This window comes from Pogona vitticeps, chromosome 2 (assembly GCF_051106095.1).
Source record: "Pogona vitticeps strain Pit_001003342236 chromosome 2, PviZW2.1, whole genome shotgun sequence".
NCBI classification, from domain to species: Eukaryota; Metazoa; Chordata; class Lepidosauria; order Squamata; family Agamidae; genus Pogona; species Pogona vitticeps.
The window spans coordinates 256,147,470-256,164,460 of NC_135784.1; the positions used below are offsets into that span (position 1 = coordinate 256,147,470).

General features: G+C 42.1%; 1 protein-coding gene, 1 long non-coding RNA gene and 1 other non-coding gene across 4 annotated transcripts; 2 read left to right on the forward strand and 1 right to left on the reverse strand.

Moving 5' to 3' along the window:
- The first annotated feature begins 793 nt into the window (after positions 1–793).
- On the forward strand, positions 794–14,872 carry TMED7 (transmembrane p24 trafficking protein 7). Of its 2 annotated transcripts, XM_072992448.2 has the most exons (4): positions 794–946; positions 1,070–1,297; positions 8,252–8,497; positions 11,696–14,872. In XM_072992448.2, exons 2-4 carry the CDS (start codon positions 1,127–1,129, stop codon positions 11,930–11,932), a joined length of 654 nt encoding a protein of 217 aa, XP_072848549.1. In that variant the 5' UTR covers positions 794–946; positions 1,070–1,126; the 3' UTR covers positions 11,933–14,872. The 2 variants fall into 2 exon arrangements, with proteins under 2 accessions (XP_072848549.1, XP_072848550.1); XM_072992449.2 differs by lacking the exon at positions 794–946 and having other exon boundaries at positions 966–1,297.
- On the forward strand, positions 3,807–3,972 carry LOC140705092 (U1 spliceosomal RNA). Its single transcript, XR_012084633.2, has one exon. It is a non-coding gene; the product is annotated as a U1 spliceosomal RNA (small nuclear RNA).
- On the reverse strand, positions 14,096–16,853 carry LOC140704910 (uncharacterized). The gene is made up of 2 exons (XR_012084400.2): positions 16,721–16,853; positions 14,096–16,057 (listed from the first exon to the last, which is right to left on the reverse strand). It is a non-coding gene; the product is annotated as an uncharacterized LOC140704910 (long non-coding RNA).
- Positions 16,854–16,991: the final 138 nt, after the last annotated feature.

Sequence of the window (16,991 nt, forward strand, 5' to 3'; positions counted from 1 at the left end):
CGGACTGGGAGTTGGGGACCCCTGCTGTAGACCATCTTGACTGTTCACACTGGTGTTGTCAACATTCAAACTGCCCTTTGCTTGGCAACCTTTTTCCTGCTGGCAACATCTGTGCAATACCAGGCAGACATGTTGGGCTATTTCCTTGCTTTTTTGAATCCTAGATACAGAAACACAATACAGGTATCCCACATTCGTAAACAGGAGGGTTTTTTTTTTTCAAAAAAGTATAGAGTATATATACAAGGAGTGTAGTAGTGGATAGAGTGATAGGTTAGGACTCCGAGGAACTGGGTTCAAATTCCCTTTCTCCACTTCTGGGGAAGGAGCACTGCCAGAGCCCCTTCTTAAATTTCTCTCTCGTGCCTTGAAACCTCTATTCGCGGTTTCACTCTAAAACGCCTTGAGGCTATATAACAACAACAACAACAACCGATCCGATAAAGAAGGGGGACCCCGTAAGAGAAATCTTCCACGGGGACTCCCTGGTGCTCCCAGCACATGCCACGAGAATACACACACAGACTCCTGAGGCAGGAGCACCGCTCCCTCTGCCCGTTCCCGCCTCACAAGTCAAGCACCGGCTTCCCATTCACAAGCCGAAAAGTTCTCCACCTCCGCTCCCTAAAGAGCCGCCCGCCCTATCCGCGCCTCGCCTTGGAAGGTCCAATCCAAACATTCCCCTGGAGGCGCGTAATCGTCGCGGCGTTGGAGGAGAGAACCACAAGCCCCGCCCCCTTCTCCGCCGGTCGCAGTCTCCGCCCCGCCTTCTCCGTCCAAAGAACACCACGTCAACAAATGACGGCTCGCCCGGAAGTTGTCTCCGTGTGAGTAAGAACGAAGCCGAACACTTCCGGGTCAGCAGTTCCGTTGAGGCTTCTTCTCCCCCCCCCCCTCTTTGGCCACGCCGCAGGTGGAAACCGGGTTGGCCTCGTCTTCCGCGGAGGTGAGGCTGACGCTGAGCGCCTCCTTTCTTGAGGGCTTGTGGCTTGGGCGGCTGAGGCCTCCGCTCGGCCTCTCTCCTCTGCGTGTCTCACGGTCCCCTTTCTCTCTCTCGTTTTTTTTCCAGCTCGCTCCCACCCACCCCCTTAGCGCTTGGCCGGTGAGGTGAATCTCTGCCGGGGAGATGTCGCGGAGGGGCTGGCGGGGCCCTGGGGCTTCGGCGGCGTTGCTGCTCCTCCTGAACCTGGGCTGGGCTGCCCGCGCCTCGGAGATCACCTTCGAGTTGCCGGACAACGCCAAGCAGTGTTTCTACGAAGAGATCGTGCAGGGCACCAAATGCACCCTGGAGTTCCAGGTAAGGGCATCCCCGTATCGAGAAGAGCCGCAGAGGCAGGATCACACTCTTGGGCCGAGCGTGCTTGGGTTTCAGTTGATCTCGGTTCGAAAACTGCGTGGTGAGGGTTTCAGGGGAAGAGAAGCGAAGGTGGTTTGAAAAGTTCTCTTGAATCCTGAAAGACTCGTTGCAAAAGCAGTGCGTGGGGGAGGGGGAAGGGGGAATTTTACTCCTTTACTTCTGACTTGGTTCCTTGTGTTAATCTTGTGAAAATATTTGTCTGATTGGTACTTGTGGAAAGTGGAATATGTCATTATTCCAATGCCTCATTCTGTGGAATGAGTTACTGCTGTATTTCTGATATCATGTATTAATTTTTCATTAGTGTCTAGCAACCTGTTTCCCTATCATCCACTGTTTTGGTTTCCCTTTATTAATGTCTTTAACTTCCTCTTCCATTACTGATAACTTTAAAGTACAGTGAAGCTGTACCATTCAGGCCAAAAAGGGCCTTTCCAACTTTTTAATGGTAGTGGAGACCTGGCCAGCAGTAGTAATTAGAGAAGTCCTGCTTGTTGCAGTTTAAAGCTGGATAATACTTTTCATAAGTCTCTGATAAAAATTGTCATTGTTACTGTTCTATTGTTCACAGATGAAAGCCTAAACAATTGCTACTGTTAAGACATGGCCTTTCCTTAAATGAGGTCTACAGTGCTATATATTGTGTTCTATATAGCCATAGAGAACTCTAGCAAAGAATAGAGAATGATGTAACAAATGCTTCAGCTTGAGAAATGCTTATAGCAATTTCATAATAACCAATTAAAATGTAACAATTGTATGTAATCCTGTTAAAAGGAGACTCTTGCAGAGTGTGCGCGGCATACAAGTTAAATAAATAAATAAGGAATATGCTTACCATTGTGTATCACTATTGCCTTTCTCTAAAAATTGATGTGAATTTTGTTAATTGATAATTTCTTTCTTTGTACTACAAAACCAGGATTTTTTTTTTTTTAAAAAAAGTTTCTGGTACATTTCTATTTCTGTTTGTTTTTTTAAAAAAACAGGTATAGGTTCTCTTGTTATGGAACACAAATCCCAAATTTTGTGTGCTGTACTGTATTAACCCAGCCACCATGTGTCTGCAAGGCAACATTGTTGAGATGGGTAGTGTGACAAGTGGTAGATAAGAGGGTAACTTAACTAATTGAGCTTCAAAATGCACGTTTCCATGCCAACTATGCGATTGAAATCCTGAGGCAATGTGTCACATAGGGATTCCTCGAAAACGGCTGTGTCATGTACGACCTAAAATGCCAAGGTATTTTTTCTTTGCCACCCAATTGGAATGTTGGAACCACCCAGAGGAGACACGCTCTAGGTGGATGGTATATAAATCTAATATAAATAAATAAATGTCAAATCATCCCATTTTCAAACAGAAACAAAAGAAAAACTGCTCTGTATGCAATCGTGGTGGGAACCACAACTGCCGTTAAACCACATTATCATCATCCCATTTAGTAAAACCAGACTGTGATGTCTGCTTCCTTAACTTCTGCTTAACCAACTACTGTGTTTCCCCAAAAATAAGACAGGGTCTTATATTAATTTTTGCTCCAAAAATGTATTAGGGCTTATTTTCAGGGGATGTTTTATTTTCTTAATGTACAACAATCTACATTTATTCAAATATAGTCATGTTATCATCTTGGTTGCTGCACAATGGCGGAGGGCAGGGTTTCACTTAAGTGGGGCTTATTTTTGGTGTAGGGCTTATATTATGAGCATCCTGAAAAATCATACTACCGCTTGTTTTCTGCTTAGGTCTTATTTTCAGGGAAACAGAGTACAGTGGTGCCTTGCAAGACAATTTTAATTTGTTCCATGGAAATTGCTGTCTTGTGAAAACATCGTCTTGTGAAACCCAGTTCCCCATTGGAATGCATTGAAATTCACTGTCTTGCGAAAATTGTCCATAGAAAACATCGTCTTGCAAAACACAGTTCCCCATACCATATTGGGGAAAAGCAATCCCCTCACCTGTACTGCCTTTGGAAATTCACTGGGTCTCAGATAGCCTTCTCCCTCTTTCTCTCTCCAGCAACAAAGAAAGAAGGTAAAAGGAGTCAAACCCCCTTCTGTCCCCTGACCCGCCAAGTCATGGTGACCCCCTGGCTGCACCTCCCACTCAGTACAGGGCTGCACAGCCCCAGTCCTGCCAGAGGCCAAGAGAGCTGCTCATTGTTTTGGGGTGCCCTGCGGGACCCTCATCAGGAGCTAGGTGTTCCTCTAGTGCACAGGTATTAGCATAAGGTATTAGCATATGTGCACTAGAGGATTGTGGGAGGAATGCTTAGCCCCTGATGGGAGTTCCACAGGGCACCCCAAAACACTGAGGAGCTCTCTTGGCCTCTGGCAGGACTGGGGCTGTGCAGCCCTGTACTGAGCGGGAGGTGCAGCCAGGGGGTCACCATGACTTGGTGGGTTGGGACAGAAAGGGGTAGGAGATGCAAGGGCCATTCCAATTCATACCTTGTAGGGGAGATACCACGTTGTAAAAATGGGTTTCCCAGGGAGAGGCTCATCCATTGCACTTTGGGTGTGGTGTTGACCCCAGTGATTTCCCCAAATGTGGGGAACTCAACTACACAATTTGTATTAATGAGGGCATTATGGTTTGTGATTTCTCTGTTTTTTTTATTTTTTACAATCTCTTTACCTTTTGGTTCCTGGCTGTTTTTACCATTCTCTACCATTTATATTTACAGCCATAGCCCCATTGGTGATGCTTTGCAAGATGGTCCCCCCCCATTGAAGTATATTAATTACATAAAATCTACTTTTTATCCCAAAAAAGTAGGGGAGAAAGTGTATGCTACTGGCTTTCCAGGAAAAACAGCAGCATACACTTTCTCCCCCCCCCTTTTTGGGATAAAAAAGTAGGTCTTATGTAATTAATGTGTTTCAATTGGGGGGGAACCGTCTTGCGAAACAGGGTAAAAAAAAAGTCTTGCAAGGCAAGGACCCAAACATCGTCCAGCAAAAATTGCCCATAGGAACAATCATTTTGTGAAGCACAACATCGCTCAAAAAAGTCATTGTCTAGCGAATTCCTCATTTTGTTAGGCAATTGTCTAGCGAGGCACCACTGTAGTAGCATTTTACCTTCAAACAGCAGATTGTCATAATTTGAAACATTGTCTCCATAAAAACAGTCTAGAAGAGCAAGTTGCTGCAGTTAAATAGCTAACGTCAGAAAGATGAGTATCCAGAGCAAGAAGTAACACAGATCTCATGGCTTTTTTAATTTAATATTTAAAATATTTTATCCTACCTTTCTCCTTAAAAAGAACCCAAGGCAGCTTAACATCATTAAAAAGATAATATGTAGAAGCTACTGTGTTTCCCCGAAAATAAGACAGGGCCTTATATTAATGTTTGCTCCAAAAATACATTAGGGCTTATTATCAGGGGATGTTTTATTTTACAGTCATATCTTCTTCTGGTTGCTGCACAATGGTGGAGAGCGGAGTTTCACTTAACTGGGGCTTATTTGGGGGGGTAGGGTTTATATTACGAGCATCCTGAAAAATCATCCTAGGGTTTATTTTCAGGTTAGGTCTTATTTTTGGGGAAACAGGGTAAAAGGTATACAGATAGGTATACCTTTTAGGTATACAAATATTAAAAAAGAATTAAACAAGTATACATTAAAAACAGTAATAAAATCAGTACTAAAACACATTTAAAACAACAGAGCACAACCATTTATTTAAAAGCTCCTTAGACCACCAATCATTAAGTAAAAGCCTGCCTGAAGAGAAAAGTCTTTGCCCACTTGCGGAAGGACAGCAAAGATGGGCTAGCCTAGCTTCCCATAGGAAGGAGTTCCAGAGTCTGGGATCAGCAACAAAGAAGGCCCTATCCTGTGCCCCCACCAAGTGAACTTGTAAAGGTGGGGGGACTGAGAGAAAGGCCTCCCTTGATTATCTTAAATCCTGGGTAGAGTCATAAAGGTAGATGCTCCCCAATCTTGGGCCTTCAGATGTTCTTGGATTACAACTCCTAGAAGCCTTCACCACCACCTCTGATGGCCAGGATTTCTGGGAGTTGAAGTCCAAGAACATCTGGAGGCCCAAGGTTGGGGACCACTGTTTTAGATAACTTGTACCCAAGCTGTTTAGGGCTTTGTAAGTTAGAACCAGCACTTTGAATTGTGCCTGGAATCTAACTGGCAGCCAGTGGAGCTGATGTAAGGGGGAGGGGATTTCATATGATCCCTGTAACCCTTCCCAGTCAGCAATTTGGCTGCTACATTTTGGACCCTCTGGAGTTTCTGAACACTTTCCAAAGGCAGCCACACGTAGAGGATGGATGTGTATGTATATCTGAGTGAAAAGAACAGGCCTTTTTTTCTTTTTGCAAGAAGGGGAAACAGTTTAACAAGGAAAACAAAAAAATAACAAGAAGTTCACAGGCAGCTGGGTGGTGATGGTCCACTTTTAAAAAAAATTGGAAATATGGCCACCATACAACCGTTTGCATTATGTTTCCTCAATTAGCAACCACTTTTTCCATGTCTGTGCTACTACACTTGACAAAAAACATTAGGTCTTTGGCTTACACATCCTTTCTGGAATTATCTGGTCCAAATATAACTGAAGTAAATATAATCTGAAGGCAAATTGCTGGGAAACATCAAAAAGGAGGATCTACGTATACTTCATCTGATTTGCACAGGTTAAGGTCACAGATGCTATTTTTTTCTACCCATGAGCCACTATAAATTTTACCTTAACCCAAAGGCTTAATAATATAATGGACAAAATCCTTACATTACATTGGCATAAATGTGCCAGGCGTTATGCCTATCAGCAAGGAATTGCATTATGCAATGGCACAACTGGTTGTGTGTCCCCACCACGACCAACTGTGCATTGCACCAGTGGAAGCGCTTCATGGATGGCAATTCTCATGGGTACAGCCTTTTAGTTGTGCACATGTAGTTGGGCAACAAGATTTTGGCTGGTATGTTTAAAAAAGGTCTATATTCATAAAAAGTTCACAAACAGTCCCACTTTGATTATGGTGAATAAAATCAATTATTATCAAAATAATTAACTAATTATAGCTATATACAGAAAAAAAAATTAGAAGGGTAAAATGCAATATATTTAGTCACATCTGAAGAAGTAGGTTTACCTGTTTTTCTTTCTTCAATTCAGAATAGTTTAAGTGACATTAGGAGATTCCAAACATCCTGGTCTTACAGGCTTGTACTCGTAATACTATTATAAGTAACTAATTTATATTCCATCTAGGGAAAGGCTTCCCCTCCCTTCCTTCCTGAATCTCTTCCACCAGCTGCAAATGTCAGTTAGTCAGCATTTTGTGCTCACTAAAATATTCAGTTATTATTTTAGCTCTTAATAATTATGTGTTGTCAAGTCAATTCCAATTTTCCAGGGTTTTCTAAGTAGAGAGTACTCAGAAGTGGTTTACCATTTTCTTCTTCAGGTATGCCCTGGGACTGTACAGCTTGTCCAAGACTATACATACTGATGGTTGTTGTGGGTTTTTCGGGCTCTTTGGCCGTGTTCTGAAGGTTGTTCTTCCTAACGTTTGCTCTGGTGTCGTTGGCTTGGGAGCCAACGACACCAGAGCACAGAGTACTGTCCTCTGAAGATGCTGGCCACAGAGACTGGCGAAACATTAGGAAGAACAACAGTTAGAACTGAATATGGAACAACTGATTGGTTCAAAATTGGGAAAGGAGTACAACAAGGCTGTATATTGTCCCCCAGCTTATTTAACTTGTATGCAGAATACATCATGCGAAAGGCAGGACTGGATGAATCCCAAGCCGGAATTAAGATTTTCTGAAGAAATATCAACAACCTCCGATATTCAGATGATACCACTCTGATGGCAGAAAGTGAGGAGGAATTAAAGAACCTCTTAATGAGGGTGAAAGAGGAGAGCACAAAAATGGTCTGAAGCTCAACATCAAAAAAACGAAGATCATGGCCACTGGCCCCATCATCTCCTGGGAAATAGAAGGAGAAGATATGGAGGCAGTGACAGATTTTACCTTCTTGGGCTCTATGATCACTGCAGATGGTGACAGCAGCCACAAAATTAAAAGTCGCCTGCTTCTTGGGAGGAAAATGATGACAAACCTAGACAGCATCTTAAAAAGGAGAGTCATCACCTTGCTAACAAAGGTCTGCATAGTCAAAGCTATGGTTTTTCCAGTACTGATGGATGGAAGTGAGAGCTGGATGATAAAGAGGGCTGACCACCAAAGAACTGATGCTTTTGAATTGTGCTGGAGGAGACTCTTGAGAGTCCCCTGGACTGCAAGGAGATAAAATCTATCCATTCTGAAGGAAATCAACCCTGAGTGCTCACTGGAAGGACAGATCCTGAAGCTGAGGCTCCAATACTTTGGCCATCTCATGAGAAGACTCCCTGGAAAAGACCTTGATGTTGGGAAAATGAAGGCAAGAGGAGAAGGGGATGACAGAGGATGAGACAGTTGGACAGTATCATCGAAGCTACCAACATGAATTTGACCAAACTCCGGGAGACAGTGGAAGACAGTAGGGCCTAGTGTGCTCTGATCCATGGAGTCATGAAGAGTCGGACACGACTTAAGAGCAAGTACAATGACAATAGCAGCAAGTAGCTTTAGTCAACCATAGCAACTCCCATAATTGCAGTACTGTGACGGGGGGGGGGGGGAGAATTTTCACCATGAAGTCTGAAATAGAAGCAGAATTGTACAAAAAATGTTTCAGAGTTGTCCTTTGTCTCAGTTCTGTTGCTTATTATAGGATTCTACTATTCCCATTCTTCTGTGATTGTTAATGACAATGTACTGTGATTACTGTATATTAACACCTTTTTCCTATAAGGGTGCTAATGTACTGATTGCTATCCCAAACTCCTATTTTCTCTGTACAATAGGTAATTACTGGAGGACACTATGATGTTGACTGTCGATTAGAAGATCCAGATGGAATTGTGTTATACAAAGAGATGAAAAAACAGTATGATAGTTTTACCTTCACTGCATCCAGAAATGGAACATACAAATTTTGTTTCAGCAATGAATTCTCAACCTTCACACACAAAACAGTGTACTTCGACTTCCAGGTTGGAGATGATCCACCTCTTTTTCCAAGTGAAAACAGAGTCACTGCACTTACTCAGGTATTGTTTTTAAAATAAATTTGAGTAGATAGTAGCACTTTATTTAAACTCAAGCTTAATTTTAACAGATTAATTTTTATTCTGTATTCAGTTTGCTTAAATGCAGAGACATAAGTAGTTCAATGATGAGTGATGTTAGTTAATTGGTTTATTGATTAATTATTTGATTAAGGGGGTAGAGGTGAAAACACTGGATGCATCCCCCCCCCCAAGAATGTCCCCTCCTCCACTTCCTAGGCCCTCTAATCTCAGCTGCTTTATGGGAAGGTATAAAAGAGAGAGTGAAGCAGGCCATGGTAGGTGCCTGGGCAAGATTGTAGGTGTGGCTTTGTTTTAAGTCTATATTTTTTTAATATAACAATTCTGTTTTATGAATTGGTGGACAAGGCACTTGATCGCCGTCGGGCCTCCACTTCTTCTCTCGACCCTTGCCCGGCCTGGTTAATCAAAGCAGCCAGGCCTGTAACAACCGAGTGGGCCACCACAATAATTAATGGGTCTCTCCCGTAGGGCACTCATTAGGCCCATTAGGAAGAAACCGAATTTTGCAACGGATGACATTGGAAATTATAGGCCCGTCGCCAATGCTTCCTTCCTCAGCAAAGTGGTTGAGAGGGTGGTGGCAGATCAGCTTCAGGTGCTTTTGGACGAAACCAACACTCTGGACCCATTCCAGTCGGGTTTCAGGCCGTGCTATGGTACAGAAACGGCACTGGTCGCACTGATGGATGACCTGCTGAGGGAGGCTGATGGGGGCAATATGCCCCTGTTGGTCCTCCTTGATATCTCAGCGGCCTTGGATACCGTCGACCACGGTATCCTCCTGGGGGGCTCTCTTGCTTGGCTCCGTTCCTTCTTGGAGGACCGCCCCCAGAGAGTACAGCTTGGGCAAAGTGTCTTGGTCCCGCAGGGGTCAATCATCTCTCCAATGCTGTTTAACATCTACATGAGGCCACTGGGCGGGGTCATCAGGGGGTGTGGGGCATCGTGTCACCAGTATGTTGATGAGACACAGCTCTACATCTCCTTTTAATCTACTTCAGTGGATGCCGTTCTGTCCCTCCAGTGCTGCCTGGAAACTGTACTGGAATGGATGCAGGCGAATGAGTTGAGGCTGAACCCGAACAAGACGGAGGTCTTGAGGGTGGGTGGTCCTTCCATCAGCGGTATAGGTAACTCCCTTTCTTTTGGGGGGACGACCCTTGCTGCAAAGAGTGAGGTCCGCAGCTTGGGGATACATCTGGACCCTGCGCTTACCATGGAAACCCAGGTGGCGACTGTGGTCCACTCCGCCTATTTTCATCTATGGCGGATTGCCCAGCTGCGACCATATCTTGATGGGGGGGCCCCTCACTTCTCTAGTCCTTGAGATTAGACCATTGTAACACACTCTACGTGGGGCTGCCTTTGAGGCTGATGCGGAAACTCCAGATGGTCCAGAATGCGGCAGCCAGGCTTCTCAGTAGGGTGAGAAAACACCAGCATATCTCCCCCACTCTGGCTGCTTTGCACTGGTTGCCCATCCGTTTCCGTGTTGACTTCAAAGTGCTAATGATCACGTATAAAGCCCTAAATGGTTTGGGACCTCAATATTTGGCAGATCGTCTTCTCCCACCCAGATCTACCAGAATCACACGACATAGCCAGCAGGGACGGCTGAGGGGTCTGACGCCGAGGGAGGCCCGGAAGGAAAAAACAAGAAACCGGGCCTTCTTGGCGGTGGCCCCTTGGCTGTGGAACACCCTACCAACAGAAATTCGGCTGGCACCCTCGCTGGGTGTTTTTAAAAACTTGGCTATTCAAGTAGGCCTTCCCTCCAGCCAATTAAGTCTTTCTTATTTTTCTCCCCCTTTATGCCATGCCATCTTGGTAATCTTCAAATTAAGTGTTCAATTGTAATTGTATAATTTTATATATTTTATATTTTATATTGTTCTGTTTTATCTATGTAAGCCACCTCGAGTAGACATGGTCTAGAGGGGCGGGGTAAAAATCCAATAAATAAATAAATAAATAAATAGATTCTCTCAATTTAACCCCTGCTGCAATGGAAAAGAGAGGGGCAATTCCTCTAAAATCTGCTTCAGAGGATCAGTTTGAAGAAGGATTTGGGAGGTCTACAGAGAGAGAAGGGGAAAACCAATGGCTTATATAACATTGGATTTTGCACCATACTTGTTGTGGACCACTTTGAGCACTTCAACAAAAAGCTACTAAGGAAACATGAAGGGTATAATCAAAATTTACAAAAACTGCAACATTATACAACATTCCATATACAGTGGTGCCCCGCATGACGACGATAATCCGTTTCGTTAAAATCGCTGTACAGCGAAATTGTCATCATGCGAAAAAAAATCCCCATTGGAATGCATTGAAAACTGGTTAATGTGTTCCAATGGGGATATACCTCATCGTCCAGCGAAGATCGCCCATAGAGAACTGCCAATCAGCTGTTTAAAATTGCTGTTTTGCAAAGCTTCTGTCCAGAAAACAGCCATTTTGCGAAGGGAAGCCAGCCATTTTGTGAAGAGAAGCCATTTTGTGGAGCCAGAAAAATCATCGTTTTGCGAACAAACGGTTCCCGAAGCAAGGACCTAATCAATATAAAGCGAAAATCCCCCATAGGAAGCATTGTTTTGCAATCGCAATTGCGATCGCAAAAAAGTTATCGTCAAGCCATTTCGTTGTTTAGCGCGGTAAGCGTCTAGCGGGGCACCACTGTAATAGTTTTTGAAATTGCATAATTGTATGCGAAGATTGTAGGTTTTCTAATTGTTTAGAAGACTTGAGTCATCACAGGTTAATATATTCATCTTCTCCACTACTGATGTATAATTAAAGGGATCCAACTTTATGTTTTAATAACACAAGTATGAGCAGATCAGTCAAGGGATATGAATGAAAAATGTCACAATTTCCTAGTATTGTATAAGAAATGTTTCTAGTTGACAGAATAGATAATGTATCCTTATGCTACAAAGAAGTATTGTGCCTTATTTTTCATTAATCTGAGGCTTATTCTTCTAAAATCAAAATGTTTGTATATAAATTCAGTTGAGGACAGTTGTGTTTGTTCATTTGACATCTGTAAATAAAGCACAATGAACTTCAACTGCAAGCCAACAGCAAATATCCTGCATACACTGTTTAGCAGAGAACTATTCATCAGTCCTTTGTCTCTTCCTTTCTTTCTAGATGGAGTCAGCTTGTGTTTCAATTCATGAAGCTCTGAAATCTGTCATTGATTACCAGACTCATTTTCGGTTGAGGGAAGCACAAGGCCGCAGCAGAGCAGAAGACTTGAATACGCGCGTGGCTTATTGGTCAATAGGAGAAGCCATCATTCTTCTTGTAGTTAGCATTGGGCAGGTATTTCTGCTCAAAAGCTTCTTCTCAGATAAACGAACCACCACAACACGTGTTGGATCATAACTCATGGTGAGAAAATGCATCGGATCCACCATTTGTTAAAAAAAATTAAGTGTTCTTGAGATTTCTAGTTATAAAGTTAAAAATGGGGAACATTTTAAATATCTTTATCCTGCCCTCTCCACTTAAAAGTTAAAAATACATATTGCCCAAAAGTTGTGGGAAAAGGCAGCTTTTTATTTGTGTTATTGGGTTTTCTCTTATTGATATCTGCAGAGAGACCTAACTTAATGGTTGCTATTTTAAAACAAATGGGACTATCTGGTAGGAACATAACGCTTTAAAGAAAATTCTTGAAATTGTGATTTGGAAAAAAAACTCCACATGAAAAGTGAGCTCGGCATGATTTCACAAGTTCAGCAGGTGTAAAAAGAATGAATCTCATTAACTACAGTCTCCAATTCTTGTACTGCACTGCTTTGATTTGCTATAAAAATTCTAGCCACATTTTCTTACAAATAATTTCTTTGGTTGGTGATATGTCTTGTTTTACACTACCACATTTTAGACTGAACTCTTGGCAAATTGATTCTTTGTACTGTACATTGAAACAATGTCTATGTGGGGTGGTTGGTTTTTTCTTCTCATTCTTGTTTTTAAATTAAATAAACAGGGAGAATGTATTGTAATTCTTGAAGCTGGGTTTTTGTGCTTGGGGTGCCATTACTGCTTTGAGGATGTGGATGATCAACAGGTTCTGGCACAGACTTTAAAAAACCTTAGATTTTGAAGTCTGTGAATCCCTCTTGTGGCCTGTAGGACCAAGCCAAAGTGCACTGGGTTAATGACTTTTGACTCAAAGCCAATCTTGCAGTCTTTTCACCTCTTAGATAGTCCCAGTGGGACTTGCATAGACATAAGTGGTTTGAGGATTGCAAACTAAATTATTGGCTAACTGGACAATGTATGCAAATACTTGGCATAGCTGAATAACATCTGAATTTATTACAGTTGCCTATTTGGATCTAAGCTAATAATTGTTGGAAAACTCTTCATCATGAGTTAATATGGCATTATGTTGCTTTCCCGTCTGGTGCCACATTTGGACTTCAGATTCACTTTGTGCAATCACTTGCACACTTTGGGATATGTGCAGTTTCTTACCATTAAAGCAGTGGTGGGGACTGGGAGCCTTTGACTCTCCAGATGCTTTGAACATTATTTCCCACAATCCTTTACCATTCATCTTGCTTGGTTCGCCTGATAGAGGAGTTTTTGGGTATAACATGTGGATGGCCAACGTTGCCTCACCTGTGGTCTGTGACAAGATACTGTGGTACATCTTTCCTTTCTCAGACCTAAGTGCACGGTACTGTACAATCATAGTTCAAGCAAAATGAAAGTAAAATTACTATCCCTATCATTTTACTATCTTAAAATCTATTTGAAAGCAAGTCTTTGTGATTTTAGCAGAACTTGCTTCCAAGTATGTATTTCCTTAATTGGAGAACATGTCTTGTTAGAAAGGATAGGGTCATGAAATGCACTGTTTCTAAGTATATGTATACCACTAAGCACAAAGTCTTACAATTTAAAAAATGTAGTCTGTGTTGAACTGTTCTGTTCAAAGTTGGCACTCTGCTGTGCTGCTGTAGAAGATACAGTAGGTCCTAGAAAAAAAAATACATGCATTGCTCCAGTTCTTATAGTTAAAGCCCTTAGCATGAACCTGTTGTTTGAATGCTTATGTGTTAAAGGAAGATATAGATATCTTTTAAGATTGATGCTCCAACCTAAAAAAGTCTTAGTTTGGTTAGTTATGGAAGATGTTAAAAATTATCTAGTGCGTTATTGCATATTATGTGGCTTTTTAGAAAATACAACATGGATGTATTGTAGGGACCCAGAAGATCATAGCATTGTACTGGTTTAAATCCTGTAGAAATAATTTCCTATTTGAATTTGTATGAATAAATTTCTTGACTGTGCTTGCCCATTTCTTGCAAAACTCTGTGCCATTCAAGAGGGCAGGTGAAGACAATTTTCAGAAAATAAAATGGTTCAGTGCTGGAATCTGTCAGCTGTGTTGGAATCCTGTAACTTCCCATTTCTGCCGGTGAGAGGAACCAGGCATAGAAAGTGAATGGAATAAATGATGACTTGGGGGGGGGGGAGTAAATCTGGTCCAATAAAAATAGTAAGCTACTTGGAAGAATGCCAGTCCTGTTTCTTTTTTTCAGTTAACTTTCTAAATTTGGACTGATTAATCAAAGTTAACTTGTGTCGTTCACATGACAGTTGAATGCAGAGAACATGCACAAGAGGCGAGGGCAGCCTACTGTACACCCTATGTCATGCAGCTGAGCTGTGCTACTGTTTAGTGTGCCAGGATTTCCAACAGTAGTCATCACAGTACTGCCTCCTACTGTGGTTAGTTGCTGCAAGCCAGTTTTTTCAACACCTACTATGTAACTCTAAATCCAATTGTTTTATGTGTATTTTTAATTTATTTTTATTTTATTTTTTACTTTTTGCCCCATCTCCTTATTAATGAGGTTGATTGACTTGATTTTCCCGCATGGGGGTTGTTACCTTGAATGAAATTAGCTTTGTTTCACCTAAACTGGCTTATATCTTGCAGCATAATTTCCCTTTTCATACACTGCATAGATTTCAAAGTTCATATACGTTTTTGGTAGACATGAATAGATATAGAATGTTAACAGACACATAGAAATAAATGCAGAAGTAATGTTAACACTTTTACAGAGATGATTCACTCATAATTATTTATACAAAGCCTCTGTGCCACACATTTATGTCTGAAACACAGTTCAGCTACACATTACCATGTTTTAAAATCTGATTTGCTTGCAGTCTACATGTGTGTATCATGATGTGAAATGTTCGGTTTCTGATATCACTTGCAAACCTTTGTTATTACTGTCAATAAGACAAAGCTGGCCCTGTGAAAATATCTGATAATAAAACAATATAAGGTTATGTTTGAGTGACTCCTTATTTGGGGATTTAATGCAGCCAATAGATGCTCTCAGAAATCAAGATGTGGACCAGATTGGGCAAAACAACTGTGTCTCAATTTATAGTTTGAAGACTGAAAGCTGATGGAAAGACATACATTTAGCTTTATCTGAAAGGCTGTTTTATTCACTAAAACTTTGCATGAATTATGCATATAACTGCAGTTTAAATTAACTCAAGACTATTTAAACGATGGGACAGACTGGTACTAGGAGGTAAGATATGTGATCAATTGCCATATAAAGCTAAATTATGGAAGAGAAGGAAGGCCTCTCGGGATGTGCTGAGGGTAATATATCAAGGTTCATTGTCTTTTGAGCTGTAAAGTTAGGTTACATTATAAAATTATGTGCAAGAGCGATGCATTGATCATTTGAAAAGCCATTTGCCCTTGATCCATACAACTCAAGCTGTACCTTCGTTCAGTTTGGAACCAGCTGCTAGAGTATGCCCACTGAATCAGTGGGACCTAAGTGTTACTATATCAAGATCGTGTTGGTTCATTAGGCCTGCTGTAGTCCTTACTAGAAAAAAAAAGGACTGTGCAGTGGTTGAATTCAAGACTGTGCCATCTACGAAGTGTGCCTGCCATGTAGGATCCCTATCTTACAATATATTGCCCTGATCCTGTGTGGGACCGCTGCACATGAAGGAGGTTTAAATGTCCCCTACATCTGATTTTCATTTCATAGTCCCTCTAGATAAGAGTATAAATATTTATTTAAAGCATTTTACCCTACTTTTCTCCTTAAAGAGGACCCAAGACAGCTTAATTCATTTGAAGACAACATTTAAAGCTAAAAATAGCAAGTATACCAATAATAAAAAGGATGAAATAAATACTACACTAAAAAGTGGTAAACGATGCAACACCAAAAACATGTTCAAAGCAGTAAGGCACAAAAATCCATTTTAAAAAACTCACTCATGCTGTCAGTCTCTGAAGAGAAAAAAAGCCTGCCTGAAGAGAAAGCTCTTCCTCTGCTTGCAGAAGGACAGCAAAGATCAGGCCAGCCTGGCCTCCTGTGGAAAGGAATTTCAAAGTCTAGGAGCAGCGCCTTTTGCTTAGTACAGTATACTAAACAAATTGATAAATACATGGGTGCCACTGGAGAGCTGTCGTTTTAAAAGAGGTAGTCTGTAAAACTAAGATCATGGCCACTGGTCCCATCACCTGGGAAATAGAAGGGGAAGATATGGAGGCAGTGTCAAATTTTATCTTCCTGGGCTCCATGATCACTGCAGATGGAGACAGCAGCCCTGAAATTAAAAGACACCTTCTTCTTGGGAGGAAAGCGATGACAAATCTTGACAGCATCTTGAAAAGCAGAGACATCACCTTGCCAACAAAAGTCCGAATAGTCAAAGCTATGGTATTTCCTGTCGTGATGTATGGAAGTGAGAGCTGGACCATAAAGAAAGCAGACCGCCGAAGAATTGATGCCTTTGAATTGTGGTGCTGGAGGAGGCTCTTGAGAATCCCCTGGACTGCAAGGAGAACAAACCTATCAGTTCTAAAGGAAATCAACCCTGAGAGCTCACTGGAAGGACAGATCCTGAAGCTGAGGCTCCAGTACTTTGGCCATCTCATGAGAAGAAAAGAATCCTTGGAAAAAACCTTGATGTTAGGAAGGTGTGATGGCAAGAGGAGAAGGGGACGACCGAGGATGAGATGGCTGGACAGTGTCTGCGAAGCAACCAACATAAACCTGACCCAACTCTGGAAGGCAGTGGAAGACAGGAGGGCCTGGCGTGCTCTGGTCCATGGGGTCACGAAGAGTCGGACACGACTAAACACAGTCTGTAAACGTTTCGGGCAAATATATTGGAGAGCTGGTTTCCCTGGAGAGTTGAATTAAAAAATACTGATGGAGGCAGATCTCTCCCCCAGCACTCCCGCCGTGATGGCCCGGATCCAGACCTCTATGCATTTGCTTTAGTACAAAAACGGCAACGAATCTTGAACCACATATTGGAATACATACATTACATCCGTAGCATGTAGTTCAGCATTTAAAAAAAAAAAGTTATCGAGGCGCCTTAGAAAGCGATGACCACGTCCCTTCCCTCTTTCATTCTT

Bases quoted from the DNA above. Each gene is read 5' to 3' on its own strand.
- TMED7 (XM_072992448.2), top strand. From the start codon at position 1,127: ATGTCGCGGAGGGGCTGGCGGGGCCCTGGGGCTTCGGCGGCGTTGCTG. The intron at 1,298-8,251 runs GTAAGGGCATCC...TCTGTACAATAG, and splicing joins AATGCACCCTGGAGTTCCAG to GTAATTACTGGAGGACACTA. The intron at 8,498-11,695 runs GTATTGTTTTTA...CTTTCTTTCTAG, and splicing joins GAGTCACTGCACTTACTCAG to ATGGAGTCAGCTTGTGTTTC.